This window comes from Colletotrichum lupini, chromosome 6 (genome assembly GCF_023278565.1).
Source record: "Colletotrichum lupini chromosome 6, complete sequence".
NCBI lineage: Eukaryota > Fungi > Ascomycota > Sordariomycetes > Glomerellales > Glomerellaceae > Colletotrichum > Colletotrichum lupini.
The window spans coordinates 2268231-2287184 of record NC_064679.1 but is presented as its reverse complement, the minus strand read 5'-3'; the positions used below and the strand labels follow the sequence as shown (position 1 = coordinate 2287184).

General features: G+C 50.6%; 10 protein-coding genes and 1 non-coding gene across 11 annotated transcripts; 5 read left to right on the top strand and 6 right to left on the bottom strand.

The window, feature by feature from the left end:
- Positions 1 to 456: 456 nt before the first annotated feature.
- Positions 457 to 1194, top strand: CLUP02_12161 (uncharacterized protein; the record flags this gene model as incomplete). Its single annotated transcript, XM_049291125.1, has 1 exon — positions 457 to 1194. One exon carries the CDS (start codon positions 457 to 459, stop codon positions 1192 to 1194), a length of 738 nt encoding a protein of 245 aa, XP_049148270.1.
- Positions 1195 to 2045: 851 nt separating this feature from the next.
- Positions 2046 to 4204, top strand: CLUP02_12160 (enoyl-CoA hydratase/isomerase; the record flags this gene model as incomplete). Its single annotated transcript, XM_049291124.1, has 2 exons — positions 2046 to 2732; positions 3230 to 4204. 2 exons carry the CDS (start codon positions 2046 to 2048, stop codon positions 4202 to 4204), a joined length of 1662 nt encoding a protein of 553 aa, XP_049148269.1.
- Positions 4205 to 4414: 210 nt separating this feature from the next.
- Positions 4415 to 4510, bottom strand: CLUP02_tRNA211. Its single transcript has one exon. It is a non-coding gene; the product is annotated as a tRNA-Arg (tRNA).
- Positions 4511 to 4777: 267 nt separating this feature from the next.
- Positions 4778 to 5522, bottom strand: CLUP02_12159 (uncharacterized protein; the record flags this gene model as incomplete). The annotated part of the gene is made up of 2 exons (XM_049291123.1): positions 4778 to 5148; positions 5207 to 5522. The coding sequence occupies 2 exons, from the start codon at positions 5520 to 5522 to the stop codon at positions 4778 to 4780; spliced, it is 687 nt and encodes a 228-aa protein (XP_049148268.1).
- Positions 5523 to 6432: 910 nt separating this feature from the next.
- Positions 6433 to 7383, top strand: CLUP02_12158 (GDSL-like Lipase/Acylhydrolase; the record flags this gene model as incomplete). The annotated part of the gene is made up of 1 exon (XM_049291122.1): positions 6433 to 7383. The coding sequence occupies one exon, from the start codon at positions 6433 to 6435 to the stop codon at positions 7381 to 7383; it is 951 nt and encodes a 316-aa protein (XP_049148267.1).
- Positions 7384 to 7538: 155 nt separating this feature from the next.
- CLUP02_12157 (uncharacterized protein) lies at positions 7539 to 10201 on the bottom strand (the record flags this gene model as incomplete). The annotated part of the gene is made up of 7 exons (XM_049291121.1): positions 7539 to 7643; positions 7725 to 8032; positions 8092 to 8358; positions 8422 to 8487; positions 8549 to 8704; positions 8767 to 8877; positions 8932 to 10201. The coding sequence occupies 7 exons, from the start codon at positions 10199 to 10201 to the stop codon at positions 7539 to 7541; spliced, it is 2283 nt and encodes a 760-aa protein (XP_049148266.1).
- Positions 10202 to 10874: 673 nt separating this feature from the next.
- On the bottom strand, positions 10875 to 13389 carry CLUP02_12156 (quinate permease; the record flags this gene model as incomplete). The annotated part of the gene is made up of 12 exons (XM_049291120.1): positions 10875 to 11051; positions 11143 to 11293; positions 11352 to 11448; positions 11502 to 11548; positions 11609 to 11865; positions 11913 to 11942; positions 12014 to 12253; positions 12547 to 12619; positions 12682 to 12762; positions 12807 to 13029; positions 13112 to 13154; positions 13228 to 13389. 12 exons carry the CDS (start codon positions 13387 to 13389, stop codon positions 10875 to 10877), a joined length of 1581 nt encoding a protein of 526 aa, XP_049148265.1.
- Positions 13390 to 14546: 1157 nt separating this feature from the next.
- CLUP02_12155 (GDSL-like Lipase/Acylhydrolase) lies at positions 14547 to 15493 on the bottom strand (the record flags this gene model as incomplete). The annotated part of the gene is made up of 2 exons (XM_049291119.1): positions 14547 to 15143; positions 15203 to 15493. The coding sequence occupies 2 exons, from the start codon at positions 15491 to 15493 to the stop codon at positions 14547 to 14549; spliced, it is 888 nt and encodes a 295-aa protein (XP_049148264.1).
- Positions 15231 to 16202, top strand: CLUP02_12154 (uncharacterized protein; the record flags this gene model as incomplete). Its single annotated transcript, XM_049291118.1, has 4 exons — positions 15231 to 15275; positions 15326 to 15553; positions 15615 to 15736; positions 16046 to 16202. 4 exons carry the CDS (start codon positions 15231 to 15233, stop codon positions 16200 to 16202), a joined length of 552 nt encoding a protein of 183 aa, XP_049148263.1.
- Positions 16203 to 16522: 320 nt separating this feature from the next.
- CLUP02_12153 (RTM1) lies at positions 16523 to 17474 on the top strand (the record flags this gene model as incomplete). The annotated part of the gene is made up of 2 exons (XM_049291117.1): positions 16523 to 16721; positions 16789 to 17474. 2 exons carry the CDS (start codon positions 16523 to 16525, stop codon positions 17472 to 17474), a joined length of 885 nt encoding a protein of 294 aa, XP_049148262.1.
- Positions 17475 to 17675: 201 nt separating this feature from the next.
- CLUP02_12152 (uncharacterized protein) lies at positions 17676 to 18527 on the bottom strand (the record flags this gene model as incomplete). The annotated part of the gene is made up of 3 exons (XM_049291116.1): positions 17676 to 17824; positions 17893 to 18390; positions 18455 to 18527. 3 exons carry the CDS (start codon positions 18525 to 18527, stop codon positions 17676 to 17678), a joined length of 720 nt encoding a protein of 239 aa, XP_049148261.1.
- Between the last annotated feature and the right edge of the window lie 427 nt (positions 18528 to 18954).

Genomic DNA, 18954 nt, shown 5'->3' with positions numbered 1-18954 from the left:
CTCATGTCGGTCTCAGGATTGGCAACTAGGCAGCAACAGCTTACGTGTCGTTCCATTGACGACATCGAGTAATTTACATCCTTTTTTCGTAGTGTTCAAGCGGATATTCAGTTACTTTGGGTGCCTGATCTGCCAAGTATGAGAGGACAAATTCAACGTCGTCAATTAGGCCACCATGATTGCATTGACTCGGGAGTCTCCGACGCTTTGAAGGCAGCCATATAGAACGCGGCATCATCGTCAAGACTAGGTTGCTGATTTCACACTTTCATGCTGTATATCTGACGCACTATATTAAACTTACTTTAAGCATGCCGCCGGCAACCCTGGGCTGAGTGCAAGTAGCACACTGTCAATGCCCTCAGGCTTCCCCGCCGCCAAGAACACCTCGGTCTTGATACCTAGAGGGGAGGCCGTGTATTCTGCCCGACGAGCGACCGAGTTATGCCCAAAACAATGTCTCACACCCTCTACGCCACCGCTGCCATTGTATTCTACACTGCCATGGTTTTACTCTCAGCGCACATGTCTTCCCGAGCCGAACCGCCTAGCCGGCCGGCAGTGACCATGCCGCCCGAAGCACTGTCGTCAGCATTGGAAGCCGGACATGGCCAAAGACGTTGTCGATGCGTGGAAAGACGAGCAGAGCACCAAGTTCGTAAAGCACTGAGACGCGAAGAACGCCTCGTCGCCGCTTTCAACGACGCAGGACGCCTACTCCTCAATCGCCGTACAGCCTTCGGCGTGGGTCACTGGACCACAGTCTATGGATACCCGAGCACCGGGGGATGTTATACGCTGAAGTGCGACGGTGTGGAACTCGACTTCTTGGGCTTGAGCCGCTTCGAGCGCTCATTCAGGTCAGGAGATCCGGAAGAGGAGGATGCGCACTGCGCAAGGATGATGAAGCTTGGGCCAAACTGGTGGAAGAGCCTGACGCATTATCTGGTCAACCAGTCTTTTGGGAATTCCACGTGGGAAGATGCTGTTGTCATTGCTGGCTATCCAGCAGCGGGTGGTCTCTGGCTGCTGAAGACCACCAGGGCAGAGGCTGCTAACGCTGGAGCTGCGAGAATTCACAATGCGAGGCACATGGAGGAACGGTGCCAGGTGATCGAAAATTGCGGCGGGAAATTCTACAAAGAGGCCGATGAGGTTCCAGAGCTCGTTGGTAGGATACTGGGCGTACACTAGATCTATAGGTCAGGGTGAATAGCACATGCTGTATCATGCGGTATGGCAGTATGTGCTGAACGGAGTAGGAGTTTCGTGAATCTGCGTTGTTTGAGTTTGGCCTAGCCATTTGCCTGTTTTGAGAAATTAAGTTCTGTGGTTGAGACACATGGCGGCTTGTCAAGCAGATATCCCCCGATCGTGTCACCATGACCGGGTGAGATCTTTCCCCCGCCGCTGAGTAAGTAGCTGCCACTGGCCAGGTAGACTCCCAGACTGTTGACAACACAGTGATGAAGCACCCATCCGGGGAAGGGGTAGGTATCGTAGCATTTCAAATTCCAAGGGCTTTGCCTACCGCATTTGTGCAACACGTGTATAAAGTTTCAAGGACACTGTGGTAATATAGATAGAAAGCTCTGTGCAATAGAAAGACCAAGCTCTATTTTTATCAAACCATCTGCTGCGACACACTTCCTGTCATTGTTGTCGGGGAGTTTGAATGACTAAGGCAGCAACCAACAGACCATGCCATGCTTCTGGGCCAGGCTGCAGGCATAAGCAAGTAATCTCCTATCCAGGCAGCCAACAAAGCGGGAGTTGGCTGCATTTCTCGGCGAAATAGGCATCAGTCGGCGGTTTACTAGAAAACTAGGGAAGTGACCGACTCGGCCTCGCGGAATAAAGTTTCAATTTCCCGAGATAACCTGCGGCCTCCGGAGTGCCATTCGCGAAAAATGACCTTGAATGTTTTCACTGCCCCTCTACAAATATTGCTCAGACCGTCGCAAGTATTGTACTCCATATCAATTGCATCTTACTTCTATGTTACTATCAGACTAGTAGCCTGGGCTGTCGAGTATTATCGAATCATGACGATCATACCATCTTCAGACGGCTACGACGATGACGATGGCGGTAATTGTTCTCGCTGCTCCTATTGCCGCGGCTTCAAGGACGCGATAACCCCGGAAAAAAAGTACAGAACCTCGTTCGGGATAAGATCCGGCACGGCGGTGCGTGGATGGCCAAGCCACGGTGGGATTTTCTTCCTAGACGACTGCGTTGGCGTAGACCTCGAATTCCTTCAGCTCGACCGTTTCGAACCCACATTAAGATCAGAAGACCAGGAGGAGGAAGATGCGCACTGTTTGAGGATGCGCATGCTCGGTGCGGTGTGGTTTGATAGCGAATACCCCCGCGAACTAGAAGATTATTCCAAACTTGGCGACTACCCAATAACGTCTCGACGAAGCGATCATGTCATTGCCGGGTACCCATCCACGGGCGGCGCTTGGGTTCTCCGGGTCTTTGAGGAAGACAGTCGCAGCATGGGAGTTGGTCGGATAAAGAACGCGAGAAATATGGAAGAGCGGTGCAGGGTCATTCAGAAGCTTGGTGGAGTGTTTTACGAAGACCCTTTTGAATCACCCGAATTGGATCTTCGACATGAATTTCCAGACCCGAGGAGGAATGGAACTGTGGTATACCACATGATACGGCACATGGTTCCGGAGAAGTTGACATTGGAGATACGCCAAAAGTCACAAGAAGTCGAAGTAGACTATAATTAATTAATGAATCGCATTATTGGTTGGGATTTATCCTCTGCGCCAGATATTCGGGCCATTAACACGTGAACTGGGAGGCAGAAAAGTCAAGACTCGGCCCTGCCGGAGCACATGCGATCTTGCCAAGCAACCAGTTCAACTGGACATTTCTGGCCGTGAAAGGGCCGGCGGTCGATCTATGGATACGGAACATACGCTTACAATTAAGTTGTTTTCAGTTGCAGTGGAGAAGGCGGCAACTAGAAAAACTGCTCGTAAAAACATGTGCTGTTCTTGAGGCGGGTGAGACAAGGAGTGAAATGCCACTCGCCTATGGAGGGAGCGAGAGTCTGAACTTGGCGGGGTAAGCGAATTTCTACTTGCCCGCGTTCCATCCACCTGGGTTGGCTAGACCCTGTATGAGAGGAATGCTGATTGTCACATCGGCAATTGCCTTGCATCTATCAACTCTCCTCTTAAACTACCGCCCGGTGCTGATTTAAGAGGTTAGAATTTCCGATGCAGCTCCCAAAGCTTCCAGCGAAAGTCTTCGAAACCCAGCAAGGCGCAATGCCCTGAGTCTGGAGATACTAGAAGATCTCCGCAAGCAGCTACTCGCGCACCTCACGTCACCATCATCCGGCAGAGTTTTGACGCTCCCTCCCTTTAGACCCCCAATCTTGCGAGAGCTCGAGAAGGCAGGCTCATCGTCTGACTCGGGCGACAGGAGCTCGTCAGGATACAGCTGGCTCGTCGATGCCGCAGAATGGAACCGAGAGCGAGCCGGGCTCCCGAACGTCCTCGTCCTCCGAAGCAGTCCGGGGCCAGTCTTTTCGTCGGGTCGTGACCTCAAACAACTGGCCTCGCTCTCGCGTGTGGAGGTGAAGCGCACGTTTGCTCTCTGCGCCGAAGTCATGTCTCTCATTCGTCAGAGCCCGGCACCCGTCATCTGTCCCATCCATGGCCTCGCGACGGCTGCCGGACTCCAGCTCGCGTTGTCGACCGATTACCCAATCGCCCTGTCTACCACCAAGTTCCAGCTGCCCGGCGCGAGCATAGGATTACCGTGCACGAGCCCCGTGACGGCCGTATCCCGGCGCCTACCACCAGGCCAAGCTTACCGACTTCTTCTCACAGCCGAAGCGGTCGCCGCTGACGACATGCGAGGTGCTGTCGATGTGGTGCCGACGCCCGAGCATGCAGAGTCCACGGACACGGCGGCTGCCGCCTTCGAAGGGCGCGTTGCGGAGGTGGTGGAGAGACTTGCGGGGTCAGCGGGTCAGCCGATGGCCCTCGGTAAATGGGCCTTTTGGACACAGCTCGGCATCAAAGGTGACGATGTTGACGGAAGAGGAGGTGATGGTTATGAGGATGCGGCGAGTTGGGCCGGACGAGTCATGGCGCTTCATGCGGGGAGTGCTGATGCCCAAGAGGGAATCGCATCCTTTATTGAGAAACGCAAGCCGCAATGGCAGACTTGAAGACCTGGGCGACTACGTTGGCCGGGACCGGATGGGATACTAATGTCGAGCCACAGCCTGCAGAGACGGCTCCGCCCCGGTTCAATTCACGGGGACCCCCGCCCGGAGCCGCCGGAACCCACTAAATGAAAAATTCTGTTCGAAGATCTCGATGTTTTTACATGACAAGCAACAAAAAACCCTGACCACTCACTTCCAAGTGCAAAAGAATGATCAAGGTGGGGCTCGAACCCACAACCCCCAGATGACTATATTTCATAGACGAGAAGATAGAAGTCTGATGCGCTACCATTGCGCCAGCCGGCCGGTATCCACGATTTGGACTGATGGTGACGTCGAGTTCCTGTGGAGTTGTTGATTTTCGGCTCGAAATGCAACTAAGTTCGATCAACTTCACAATTTTGAGCATCTCCATCCCACAACTCCACTACTCGAGAACCAGGACATACCTAATCCTTCGTGTTCCCTCATTCCTTTATATCCTTTGCGTCGATTTCCCCCGTAGACACTGTTTAGATGAGATGATTCTAAATTTTAACTTGGAAACACATAGCATTGAGGCACTGCCCACACCTACGGAGTTGACACGACTACATCCCTAAGCATAATAGGCTGTGTATGCTTTCCGTCATCAAAACTCTGCCTCCCAATCTCCCTGAAGCCGTATTTTCTGTACAAAATAGCACCCGCGTTACTAGCTTCTAGAACCGTGGGCACAGCTTCTTCATCGCTACGGTCAAGCCCCCATTGAATCAGTCCCCTCCCAACACCGCGACCTCGAGCGTCAGGACATACGCCAAGCCAACATAGACGCCATCGTTCAGCTGGATACATGTTCTGGGCTTTGTTCAGCTGAGACATCAACTCCTTGACCTTGCTGGCCGGCAAAGACCCGACCAAGAGCCGATACCAGTATTCCAAAGCAACTTGCAGCATCATGAGACCTAGAGGCAAGAGTTAGCGGGTTAGACATTTCTGCGGTTTAACTGAGTTGAGGCTAACGTTTGCGCAGGCTGTTAACCTGCCACGACTTTGCTTTCGCGGACGTGCCATGTCGTTGCCAAATGCCGAGGCCAACATACTGTCCCCCTCCGGCTTCGGACACGTCCCTAGCGACGGTTATCATGGTACCAGCCTTTGCCATCTCATATCTGAGAATGAGTCGCCATATCACACGAACGTTCTCAATCCTGTTGTCGTGATGCTTGGTGAATAGCATCGAGAAAGCTGGATCATCAACCCAAATGCGGCACGCAAGTTCGATCAGCTCGTCTAGTTGGGTAGGTGAGACATCTCGGAGAACGGTCATGGAGGTCATTGCATAGAGTATGTGCCAGAGCAATCAAAGGTCGAAAGGAGAGAGTGAGCTCAATTGTTCTCATGCAATAAGCCACCTATTAAATGCGGGACTGAACAAGTCGGTGAGGGGAACCTGAGTATGCAATATTTGTATGTGGCCTGTTTTCTTGGGCCTGGTATGACCTGCTTAGCTTATCAACCACGCTGGGGCTGTGGATTGGTGGCTCACGTCACGGAGAATCTTTTCAACGATACTCAACCAAAGTCCTTTTCTGTTTGAACTCATGAGGATAAATGTAGGCCGCTGCATACCTGTGACTCGCACTAAGTGCACCGTTGCCATGTGCAAGGCAGGGTCTCCCTTTCCGGTTATTCGAAGGATCGCAGAAGTTGGAGACTGTTTTTTTTTTTTTTTTGGAACTTACAGCCTTTCCAAGGTTTGAGTCGTTTCCGTGGTTGTTGGTAACCACAGAAACCCCATAGAAATGTTGAATGAGGCTGTACTCATATGGAAGCCAGACTGAGAAGCTTTAGGCATCGGAATTATGCTTCCTTCGTCTGGCCTAGACCACCTCACCTCAGTGCAGTAGTGATACGCAAAAGAAATGCTTTTGGGCTTCTCGCCCCTTGAAGGAGCGCTACAGTCAATGCGACCAGCCAGATTGGTGCGACACTGATCAACGCCATCGCCGCCACAGACCTAGATATGAAATTAGGTTGTAAATCCGTAAGATCCTCAAGGAACACAGCGTGCTATTGTTTGGCCTTCATGAGCATGCCTGCTCTTCCTCAGCTGCTATTTAATATCTTCAGCCTTTTGCATCTTGTTCGGTTCAATCGAATTCATATTCTCCAGAGCTTCATTGTCGCAATCTTCTTTTGATCTCGGGCGACTCTCCTTTCCAGTTCACACTCATTCACCCTCAAAAATGTTTTACAGCGCGGGTATCATCACTTCTATTCTCCCTCTCATCGCAGCGCGCGTGATTGAGGACGCCTCTTTGGCGGGTCGGACAACCTATCCATTCAACAACCTTATAGCCTACGGCGATGAACTGAGTGATAACGGCAACGGCTCTTTTGCGCACGGCATCACCGGCGATCCAGCCAATGTGTACGGCTTCGGAACATGGACTAACGGCCCGGTCGCTGTGTCCTATCTCTCCGACCTACTCCGGGTTCCGCTGACAGACTATGCATTCGGCGGGTGCTGCGGTGGAGGCGATTTTGGGGCGACCTTTGACAACGCCTACACCAAGTCGAAGGCTGGGGCGACAGACATGATTGGACAGGTTGCTAACTACACCGGTCGTGGCGCCCCGGGTATTCGCTCCTCTCTGCAGTTCCTCTGGTTCGGCGAGAACGACCTCAGCATGCATACCGACGCGTTTTGGTTAGGCGATCCAAAGAACGCGCAGTTTGCAACCGACGCGGCAGTCAAGATCACCGCGCAGGTTCAGAACCTCATTGATAAGGGAGCACCGTACGTTATGGTTGCCAATATCTACCCCAAGCATCTCGCCCCGGTGACGCCCAAGTACCTCTGCGGTACCAACGCCGACTGCGTCAAGACCTGGGGCCAGGTAATCCAGCAAGCAAATTCGGCTATCCAGAAGAGCCTCGGGCAGTTTGGCAAGAAAGTCATCTATTATGATGCATTCAGCTTCATGATTCAGATATTGGCCAACCCCAAGGCATATGGCTTCCCAAAGCCTCTCAACCTCTTTTGTGACGGAGACGAGACGGCTCAGTGGACGGATTGCATGGTTGACGGGCACGCCAATCAGTACTTCTGGATGAACTTTATTCAACCAACGACTGCTGGACACAAGTTGATTGCTCAGGATATGAAGAAGACCATTGATACGCACTTCGCCTGAAGACCGCGCCATCAACGCTCTTGATATAGACATTCCCAGATGCAAGGGCACCAAAAGTTTGACGGAACCCGAATACACTTCATTCTCTTGTATATAGCTCTTTCTGTGTTTCATCCTGCATAAACCTGAGACTTTATTCTGTGTTTCTTCGTATTTCACTGAGCATCCACTACCCAATCTTGAGCTCGTGACTCTGGAAAACGATAATCGTTTGACATCATCGCGGAGACAACTCTCAGTTTGTTGAGAAGACAAATGAGCTAAGCAGCAATCCACCACACTCTCAACTATCAATATCGCTAAGAGTCCTCGATATCTATCCCCTCTGTGATCTTCATGACCTTTCTAACGTCATCAAAGTTCACCGCTCTTCCGTCTTTCTTTGCCATGATACCAGCCGTCTTCACAATGTTCCGAATGCGCCGACCATTCACATTGATCCTTGACAGAGATCCAAATTCACTCTCTGACATGGTTGAGTTGTTCTTCTCTAGGAACGTCTGCCAAATTTTCAGACGAGAGGGTTCGTCTAAGGCGGGGTAGTTGATATTGAGATGGACACGGGAGTCGATGGCAGGGTCAAGGGACCGCTCGCGGTTCGTCGTCAGGAAGAGAAGAGACGGGTAGTACTCGAGTTCTTTCAAGAAGCCTGTACGGATTTTGGTCTCGGTCAGATGAGTACAAAGACGTGATGTCAGGGCTACTTACGGGACACCATTCTGTTTCGTTTGGTCGAAGCATCACTACGCTTCTCCAAATACATGTCACACTCGTCAATCAGTAGAACGGCTCCCCAGCGAGCAGCAAGTTCAAATGCAGTTGTGAAGCTCATTGAACGATCAGGATCTCGGGGACGGGGACTCAAGGATCGGTTCCGGTCATCATAGCGTACTGGGACAGCGTCATTGTCGCGGTCGTCCTCATGGTAATCTCCTAACTCCATCTTGAATAAAGGAGCCTGTATCTTCTCGGCAACTATCACAAGAGTCAGCTTCATGTCTGATCTTTAGAGATCTCCGAAAGTATATGGAATCGTACCAGACTCGGCAGTGAGAGTCTTGCCGACACCTGGGTCCCCGGCAAGCAAGGCTACAAGCCCACCACCTATAGAATGTTAGCGATGTACCTCCAACACATCAAATATTAGTGACCTTCTACAACTTACCCTTTCCGTTTATGACATCATCGAATGCAACCTTATCCTTGACTTGACTCTCAACGAAAGCCAGTATGAGATCCTTGTATCCTTCAGGCAGCACCAGACTCTCGAAGGGCTTCGTGTTCCATTCGATATCGTGAATCCGGTCTACTTCAAAGCTCCCTATTCCGAAAGATTAGAAAATGTCAAAAGTCTAGCAGTGTAGTGTTCTATCAGATACTTACTCCAAGTCTTCTCCTTGAGATCAAACCCATCGACCTCGGGGTCCATGAGCTGTAAATGAAACTCTGTAAGGTGTTTCCTGGAATTCTCCTCAATATCCTCATTACGTAGCCCTGGAAGTTGTGTTAGACTGATATAGTATTGGTGTTCGTGGGGTATTTGCTTACTGAATTCCGGAGAGATGCTCCGGCGCCTTCGGACAGTCTCGATCACGACCGGGGATCTTCGTCTGGGCGCGACAGGTGGATAGTACGGGGACACTCGTCGAGGCGCGGGGTGACGCATCGGTCGGCGACCGCCTCTCGGTCTCTCGTCCCACTCATCAATGTACTCTTCCAGAGGGATGTGTATGCCATTTGGGGGAGGGGAGTCCACTGGTGACTGATTGATGAGGTCGGTGTACTGGCTGAAAAGCGGCTGAAGTCTTTCTTTGCGTCCATCGTCGACGTAGGCTGAGAGATATACTCTTCTGTGACTGGGATCGATCATCACACGAAGCTCGGACTTAGGATCATCCCCCGCTGGATGGTATGCCTTGTAATGAGTACCAGCCAAACTCGCGTACTTGCGGCCTCTCTCTACCAGATTTGCTTGCATTCCTGAGAAGTCGCGGAGATACTTGGCGGGAAAAGCAGGCAGGCTTTCGATTGAGCGAGACCCTAAGAAATTGTCAATGCGGATGTCCTCGTGGACCGTACCGAACTGCATGGCTGGGAAACCCCAGGCGATGTAGGAGAGACTCAGGTCGATCGCGATGTCTCTCGAGGAGCATGATCGAAGGACGTAGAAGCGGTCGTGACTATCATCAGCCGAGTATATCAGCTCTCCGGGCGCGAACAAGATCCAGAGGTAGTTGAATGTGATGACTCCGTGGCTGACGAGTTCCTTGTTGACTGCAAATGCCCCTGCTAGTTCACGCTTAACCAATCCCCTCAGAATGGCCAAGATCTTCTTCACAATTTCGTCCTTCTCCTCTGCGACAGCTTTCTCGAAGCGCTCCCAGCGCCAGAAGAACTGGTGGAAGGGTGCCAAAAATGTGAGATATTTCACTCGTTGCACGATGTTGTCGTAAGGCTTGAAGACGTCGATCAAAACTTTTCGAGTGGCCGCATGTCGAATCTCGATTGAGTGAATGGAAATGATTGTGCCAGTACGGCCGGCATTCACTCGACGTCGGATGACCAGGGGGCTGCCGCTTTCATCCTCATCGTCTTTATCGACTTCCGTTAGATCAACCCCGTGGGGACATTCGTCCATCCAGTTGATGCAACATTGGCATTTCTTCGGGCCCTCGTAGAGATCTTGTATGATCTCCTTGCGGTCCTCCTGGCTGATTTGAACGTCTTCCTCGATGCGAATAGCATCAGCTAAGCGTTCGATGACCGAGAAGTCCTCATCACCCTTCAACGCCTCGTTAATAATAGACTCAGCAGACATCCTAACTCGACGAATGATGCTTCAATGGGTTCAACAAAGGTCTGAAGTCTCGGTATTTGAAGAGTAGACACACTGAAAATGACGAGGGTCAACGAGGACATAGTTGACTCGCTGGAAGTGCCGAGGTGGGGCAAGATAAAATACACCAAAACCTCCAGAGGCCATCTCCGTGTCACCTCAAACCGGCTGTTGCCTGTCAGCGTTGACTCGACTGGCCGCCAAACTTTCTCAAGTTGTAGGGCTGTGAGACGCTATCCAGGCAGAACATGCAGACATTCGGACATGGCCAGCCAATTATTCTTGATGGGGAGGTTGTACCCCACGAAAATGTGCAGATGGATAAGCACTAGTCCTTGACTGCATACCACTAGACCGGGTCTCATCAAGGCAGATTTCGAGGCTGACATGTATGTCCGATTCACAGCATGTCATGCGGGGTCCTTTTCAACTGGGTCTATGGAATTGAATTGATGTAGATTTGTTTCATCTATGAGAAAGTTCCGCATAGCATGATTGACTTTACTCTGCAATCAGTTCCCCTCCTCCCAAGATTACACCAGACTTGAATTTGCGTGGAACTATGAGGCCGCATTGGAGTATACCAACTTTCCCTGAGTTCGTTGGTAGACTTGATTGTAGATATAGTCTCTCGACCAGATAGCGCATGATTCTTTCAGTGTTGCTCGGCCGAAGCAGCATCAAGTTCCTTTTTCTCCAAGTCATCCGACTTGGAGAATCCTCCACCAGGCGAGGCGCGGTTCAGCACTGCACTCAAGCCGATTTCGTTGTTGATCTCTTCCATCCTCTCGAAATCCGCAGCAGCGGTGCCTTCAGAGCCAAACACCAGGTCCTACGTTCAAGGTCAGCTAATGTCGATGGTTTTCCAAGAGATTGGTAGTTCCGAGGCGAAAAGGGTACTATGGTTTGTGATGTAGACATACCATTTCTTCCAAAGAAAGACGCTTCGTCTCCGGGACTATGAACCAGATGAATGCGGCGCCAAGGTAGGTCAATAGGCCGAACAAGATGTATGTGCCATAGTTGATGCTTGTCAGCATGTCTGGGGTGACTTGTCCAACAATGAAGTTGTTCCTAGATATTGTCAGCGCCTGGTGGGCTTGCCTGCTTTGGGTCGTGATCTCAAACTCACATCCAGTTGCTGGAAGCTCCGAGAGATACGCCATATGGCCGAGTGCTCAGAGGCCAAACTTCAGCTATGATAATCCATGCACAAGGACCCCAAGAGTCTAGAATTTGTTCATTAGTATTCTCTTCTAGCAGAAGGTGTAGAAGGACTCACATCCAAAGTGGACCACAAACAGCCAAACCATACACACCGCGGCCCAACTAAAGTACATTAGTCAGTACACCTATCCACCTAATGTCAACTGATGGTAGACAACGTACCCAGCAGCTGGTTGCTGATCAAATCTATCGATGTTCTTGGCAAGAATGACAGCAATGATGAGATGGCAGGTTCCCATGCCGATAGCACCAATGCTGAGGACAGGCTTTCGGCCGACACGATCAATCCATAGCACGGCAGGAATGGTTGCAATGAACATGACCACACCAACGACACCGGTGGCAAGCAAGCTTGTGGTTGTTTGACTCAGGCCCAATTGGCTGAAGATCTGAGGAGCATAGTAGAGGACCTGGTTGTTCTGTCAACAAAAATTGTCGCAAACAAGGTCTCGTTAGTAGGACCTACAGCGTTGATACCTGTCCATTGTTGAAAAAACTGGAATTTGTCAGAGATCCTTCCTTTCTGAGTTGATGTGAAATGAGGATTGTGCACATCGTCGGACTCACCATAGTCACAGTTGCGACGATTACTCGCTTAAACATGGCCTTGGTCTGGAAAAGAGCCTTGATGGCGACGAACTGCAATTTGAAAATGTTCCAAGCGGTCTGCTCCTTCAGATGGGGGAAGAGCTCGGCTGTGCTTCGTTTCTCGAATAGCGACTGAGCTTTGATCTCGAGGAACTCCAACTCGATGAGCTCGTGGTTCTCAGGGAGGTCTCGGAGATCAGCGAGGATCTTCCTGGCTTCCTGCTCCCGACCGTGATGAATGAGCCAACGCGGGGAGAATGGCATCCAGATCATTCCCACAAAGAGGATGATAGCGGGGCCCAATTGCAGGCAGATCGGAACAAGCCACGCGGCATCTGACTGTGTGTCTTCGGTGGTGCCGCCTATGTAGTTGCACCCGCTGTGAAAGGTCATGTCGGTCAGAACGTTCGCAGAATGAACATAAGATTTCAAATCAAGTGAGGGGCATACTAGTCCTGCTACTGGTTAGATATATTGACGGAGATGATGAGTTCGAAAGGGCATGGGCTTACAATCCAAAAGCTGATCATGATGCCAAAAGTGATGGCCAGCTGCTGTAGAGCTACAAGAGCACCTCGAACCTCACTGTTGGAAAGCTTACGTCAGACAAGCTCAGGAGAAACAACATGATAGTGTATTTCACTTACGGTGGTGCGCATTCTGAATTGTAAAGTGGGACAATCATAGAAAGACTTCCGACACCCATACCGCTGTTCTTCACGTTAGCGCTGCTCGTCCCGTCGGTAACGAAGGTCAGCAGAAGATTACTTACGTGACGAATCTTCCTCCAAGAATTGCCTCGTGGCCACCAGAAATAGAAGAAATTTGGACAATAACACCGAGCATGAAAATACCAGTCGCAATGAGCACACCGTATTTACGGGAGCAAACTTCAGCGATGAAGCCGGATAAGATAGCACCGACCCAAGCGCCAAGCTCGAGAATTGATGTCAGCCAGCCTTTTTGGGTTGGGTTCTTTGTGTATCCGTCCATATCTGAGCGGAAAGCATGTGTAAGCTGGTCTAAATCCTCAATGATTGCGAACACATCTAGGAGGAAAGGGTTGGGAGATCTTACGCTTGTCGAACGACGGCATAGCGAGAATACCGGAGAACATGCCCTAATCGCGGGTAAGTAACTCATATCTACCATGTTTCTGTGATTCCAAAACCCAATTGACAGAGTTTCCTCACCTGGTTATAGCCGTACAAGACACCGCCAATGCAGGCGAAGGCAGCGATGCGGGCGACTTTCCAATTCTTGACAAGAGCCCTTGCACCACTAGCTCCCATCAATGCCTGACGTCTTTGTAGCGCGGCATCATAAGCCGCATTGCCAGATGAGTGGCCTCCCATGATCGCCGGTATGCTTTTCTTCTTGCACGTGATAAGGCACAAAAATTTGGGGTTGATGCCGTTCTGCCCACGTTGTCGCTGAGAAAAGTGAACGTCTTAGGTTGCAGTCAATTGGAGTGTTAGAGCTGGATCTGTGGTTCGATGGGACTGTCGCCTCTTTATTGTTCTGTCAGGGAACACGGAGGCAAAGCTGCAGGGTGTGAGCATTGCAGCATCTGATACGATGATCTTTCTCGTTCCTTCATAGCGGGTTTTCAGGCAGGTAGCCCATGCTACCACCAGTAGGAGCGCAAACCAACGCAAATACCAAAACTCTCGGCAGTGAAAGCCATAGTGTCATTGAGCTTGATTGCCTGTCGTACCTATAAAACAGCTCTCGGTCGAATGTGAAAATACGCCGAGCCTGGACACCCTGCACGATACCCCGCGTGAGAATGGCCATGAGACGACAAATCCTAGGCTCTTAGCACGATCAAATCATCAAAGCCGGCAATAGCAATTTAGCCTAAAGGCGTTGAGGGTGTAACCGTCTTTTGCCAGTCTGGGGGAAGATGCCGGCGCTTATCCCCGGCGCCGACCCGCGTGGGGATTGGACGGATGCGTTGACCTTACGCTGCGGTGACAAGGGTTCGCTCACACGCTTTCATCTTACAGGTTGGATGGCCCCAATCCATTCTGCCCCATTTACCGGCCGAATCCCGTACGGTTTTGACCTTCTGGGGTACAGCAGCTCGCGTCTGAATGAGACCGATATGCGCCGTGCTTGACCATCTCTGGGATCCTATTGATTAGCGAGACATCGCACAGGACGAAGACGTTGCTTCGGCTCTCGCATAGCGGGCTGAAACCCCGGCCTCCCTTACAGACTCGGAAGAGCTTCGATATTGACTTTCAGCTCAATAGTCTAGATTCTTACATGTGTAAATTACATTGACGGAATTTTCAGAGCTTAGCAGATACACACGCAGACATCGTCGCCTTATCTCGCTATGTTGCACTGAATCCATTGCTGACTGAAGTATTGCTCTTAGCGTTTCGGCCAGCTGTCGGTGGATTCCTACGAGTCTTGCATATGGGTTTGCCCGGGGTAGCTACGCGAGTTGTAGACCGACCAGTCTTATATTGGTTCAAAGTACCTTGCTGCTCACTGCTGAACTTCAAGCTTTCGACACCAGCTCTGGTTCCCTGCCGAAAAACAGGCCGAACAGTCGATCGCACAAACTGGTAGATCTTCCTTTGACGGGTGCATCGCGGCGCAATTCTCCAGATCGACGCGGATCATCTCCAACAGGCTCTTTAATCCAGTCCTCCGGAATCTGGGTGACAAAATCGTACCAATAGTCGCCGAATAAGCGGTACCCCTGGTTGGTAGGATGAATACCATCTCTCAGTGCGTTCATTGGAAAGCTCGAGAAGTCGACAGTGAGAACGTGTTTACCGGCGCTTTGTCGGGATTGAACAACATCATGAATCACCGCGTTGAATAGAGAAATATTGCCCATCTGGACTGGATCATAGCAGCCAATGATCTTGGCGACAAGGACTGTGGCATCTGGGCAGGTCTGCACGACCTGGTCGATCAAGTGGCCTAGACGGTCTGCCGTGGCGTGAGGTTCGCTGCCTTCTCTAGCAACGTCTGGATTCGGGTTCATGTCGTTCGTTCCAGCATGAATGAGGACGATATTAGGTCTCTGGGCCAAAGAAGGTCCGATATTATCTGACATGAACTTGATAGTCATGCCATTCCACGCTGCCTAGTGAGTCGGACGACTCGTCAACTGAGGAATTCGCAGGAGTGCACTATTCAACGTACATAATACCCTTCACGCATCGTGCCGTGCATGGTTTCCGTCCCAGCAAAAACGACTCTATCCTCTTGTGGATTCGTTAGTATGATATCTCTTATTTCGTAGAAGAGGACTGACCCACTTGACAGGTCTTCTCGGAGCTTAAGTCTGTAGCCGTTGCCATCGCCTCCCTCTATGTCACTGAGAAACCCCACTGTGATGGAATCGCCAACCCCAAGGATCCGGAGGGTGGTTCCTGGCTTGACCCCTTGGCCGGGCCGTATCCCTTTGAATTTGAGTGGCGCATGAGATGCCATCGCGGCTTAGATCGTAGATTACCCTTTGACTACTTTGACGATGATTTGACGCTTGATATCGTGAGCGGGGCCTTGACGTTAGACCTGTACCGTGATGAACTGCTGCAGCTAAATTGATGAGCTCGTTGGTGATGTGTGCACGGCCAACATCAAGATCTGTGACGTTGGTTTCAGACGGAGCCCCTCAACAGCTGAGGCTCGACCCAAGGAATGCAACAACAAAGCCAAGAACATGAATGCGGAGTACGTTTTTCCTTTCCGAATATTTCTCAGCGAACCTTAATATTTGCCAAGGACTTCGATTATATGATGCCGACAGAATTCCAATCAACCCCGCCCGCTTCATATGATGATGCCTGGTCCTACTACAGTTGTTTTGAGGCACTCACTGAGGGGCATTTGTTTAACTGGGCTCTCAGTTGATGCAAATTCTTCAAACAGTTTGAATTAAGGACTTCGTCATATCGGATCACTGCCTGATAATAGCGGCACATCATCACATGGGGAGTGGACATGAAGTAATAGTAACATGTTGCTGAATCCAGATCATAGGACTCGTCTAGCTGAAAGTGTGAACATAAAACTGAACAAGCCTAGTGCAGCTTCGATCGCCAGCTCTATTGATAGACGAACAATCACAAAATTTCGGGCGTGCCGTTCAGGAGCGTGGCTGTCTTTGTTTCTGGCGGGACCCCCACATGGTGGTTAACCGTCGTATTTGATACGAATAATCGCGTTCAAAAATCGTATTGCTATGCGCTTCGCACTGCCACTGTGGATCGCCCCTGAATCCTTACGTCTACTCTCGAGCTATGGTCTGTAAATGTTAGAAGAGATAAATAGCCCTCATTAACTTTTCTCTCGCCTTGTATGTAATTGTAACAGCAGCATTGTATGTGATTGAACCGGTCTTGTATTTTTCTATTGTCTGCTCACGTTGGCAATTCGCCCCATTCCCACGCTCTCTAACTAATAACGACCAAGACCCTCGGCATATAGATTAGCATCACGACGAAAGGCTTTCAGACAATGGTGAACGAGCTCGACGGACCTGGCCCCTTCGGACCCGTTGTTAACGGAACACAAATCGTGTTCTATCATTACCGTCCAAATGGAGGAGCAGGATGGGCGTTCCTCGTCATTTTTGCGCTCGGTGCACTGGCTCATCTTGGCAACATGTTCTGGCTCAGAGCATGGCATTTCATACCTTTTATATTAGGTGGCATTGGTAGGTCTTGCACGTACTACGAAACTCTATGCCCTAGTACCTGCCGCGACTAATCCAGGAATAATAGGAGAAGCGTTTGGATACTACGGACGTGCAAAAGCTCACGAGAACCCCATTGTGGCTGGGCCCTACATCTTACAAAATCTCTTGATTCTTGGATCTCCGCCGCTTTTCGCCGCAACGATTTACATGAGTCTCGGCCGCATCATGATCGCTCTCGACCTCCGGCGCCACGCTTTCGTGAGCCCACGTCTCACGGCCCTCTTCTACGTCCTCATTGACGTCGGCTGTTTTGTTACTCAGGTCTTTGGCGCCGTCATGCCAGCCTCTGGTACGGAAGAGGGCATCAGGATGGGTAAGACTCTGATCATGTCCGGTCTTGCGGCCCAACTCGGCGTTATCACCCTATTTGTGCTTTCTTGCTGGCACTCTCACGCCTGTGCTCGACGCGAGGCAAACGACTTGAACGCGACAAAAGCGGGAATCGAGTGGAGGAAGTACTACCTGATGACGTACGGCATTGCCTCTCTCATGTTTCTGAGAAGTTTGATCAGGGGAATTGAGTATTTTCAAGGCGAGAATGGGTACATCATGAGCCATGAGATCTTCTTATACCTCTTTGATGCCGTTCCCATGGTCGCGATCATGGCAATGTATCTTTGGATTCACCCTGGGAGGTTGGTTCGCGATGTTGGCCGGGTCAAAAGTTACACTTGGCCTGATGAGGCCAATATCATGCTTGAGAGACGATGAAGTCTCATTTTGCGATCCCTCGGTAGCCTGAACGAGACGCATTTCTCACAGTATTGTATGTTGAATTTCGGCACCATATCATGCATACAGAGCGGTACAATAGACAACTTTCATTTGTTTGAAGCAGATATTTACATCAGAGAACCCAACTCAAAACTCCAGCCCTGTCACTACTGCACGAGGGAACTTGTCCGATTTCGATCAATGGTCGTTGCGCTCTAACCACTTCTCGCAAGCCTGGTAAATCTTGTCAAAAGACTCGCAATGCTGCACAACACGTTGATAATGTTCCTCTCCAGCTCTCTTGACAAAGTACAGAAATCCAACAAAAACGAAGTCCGTGTAAGACACTGGATTGGGTATCGTTAGCGGTCATGTCGATGGATTCCCAGTGGAAAAGTCGAGAGTGCATGCATACCCTTGTCACCGAGGAAGTACGGGCCATCGGTCTTGTCCAGAAGCTTCGCGAGGCCCTCCAGTGGCTGTTTGGCATTCGCCCAGGCTTCATTCCCTCCCTTGGTCTTCTCAAGCTCATCCAGTGAGACCCCAAACATCTCCGCCCTAGTTCGATGAAAGTACTCCGCGCTATACTCGCCCAACATTTTACGGGGGACATTGGGCAAAAGGACAGCAACAAGAGCTCCGAAAGTCTTGCTTAGAAGATCGTACATTGGCTGGAGCACCTCCGAGTCGATGTAGAGCGGCGGCTCAGGGTAGTCCGCTTCAATGCGCTTGATGATCTTGGCGCTATTCATGATGTATGTACCATCAGGGAACTGCACAGTGGGACACGTGTAAGGCTTGATCTGGTCTGGGTCACCTTCCAAGCCGGTTGGCTTGAGCCTAGGCTCGATATCGGGATACTCAAGCCATTCCGTCTTGTAGTCAATGCCCTTGTAGTTGAGAGTCAGTCGAGCTGTATGCAGAATTACGTCAGTCGAAATGTCCAGCGTTTACCTTGGTTGAGTGAGGCTACCCACTCTTCCAAGGATTCAAAGACCAACAGGCCCCGTTCCGATCGGGAATATCGAACAAGATGAGCTTTTCGGGCATGGTGACTTCGATGTTGCGATCTCTGCGACCGATAGTGGGATTTGAGGAGAGTTTGTTCGGGGATAAGTGGTTTTATGTAAGTTAACTCAAGTGAGAGGGGTAAGAGTAAGCATGAGGGGAATAGAGGAACAAGGAGCTTGGCAAGGGTTCATCGGACTGATCTCATTCATTACAAATCGACCGCCCGGAGAGGATCCGCGGCGGGCAGTGGGGTTCCGGCGCTAGCTGCTTACTGCGTCGGTGTTCATTGACCAGACTTTTACGGTTATTCCAGCCGTAAACATGGTGAATGCGGTATTTTGGCAGGCTTCGCATCGTAGTTCTAAAGGATCCAAAGATCGAGAAATGGACTGTAGGACGCAATTTGAACATGGGTTCCACAATCTTGATTTCTGCATCTCTGGGGATGCCTGACGAGATTATGAAT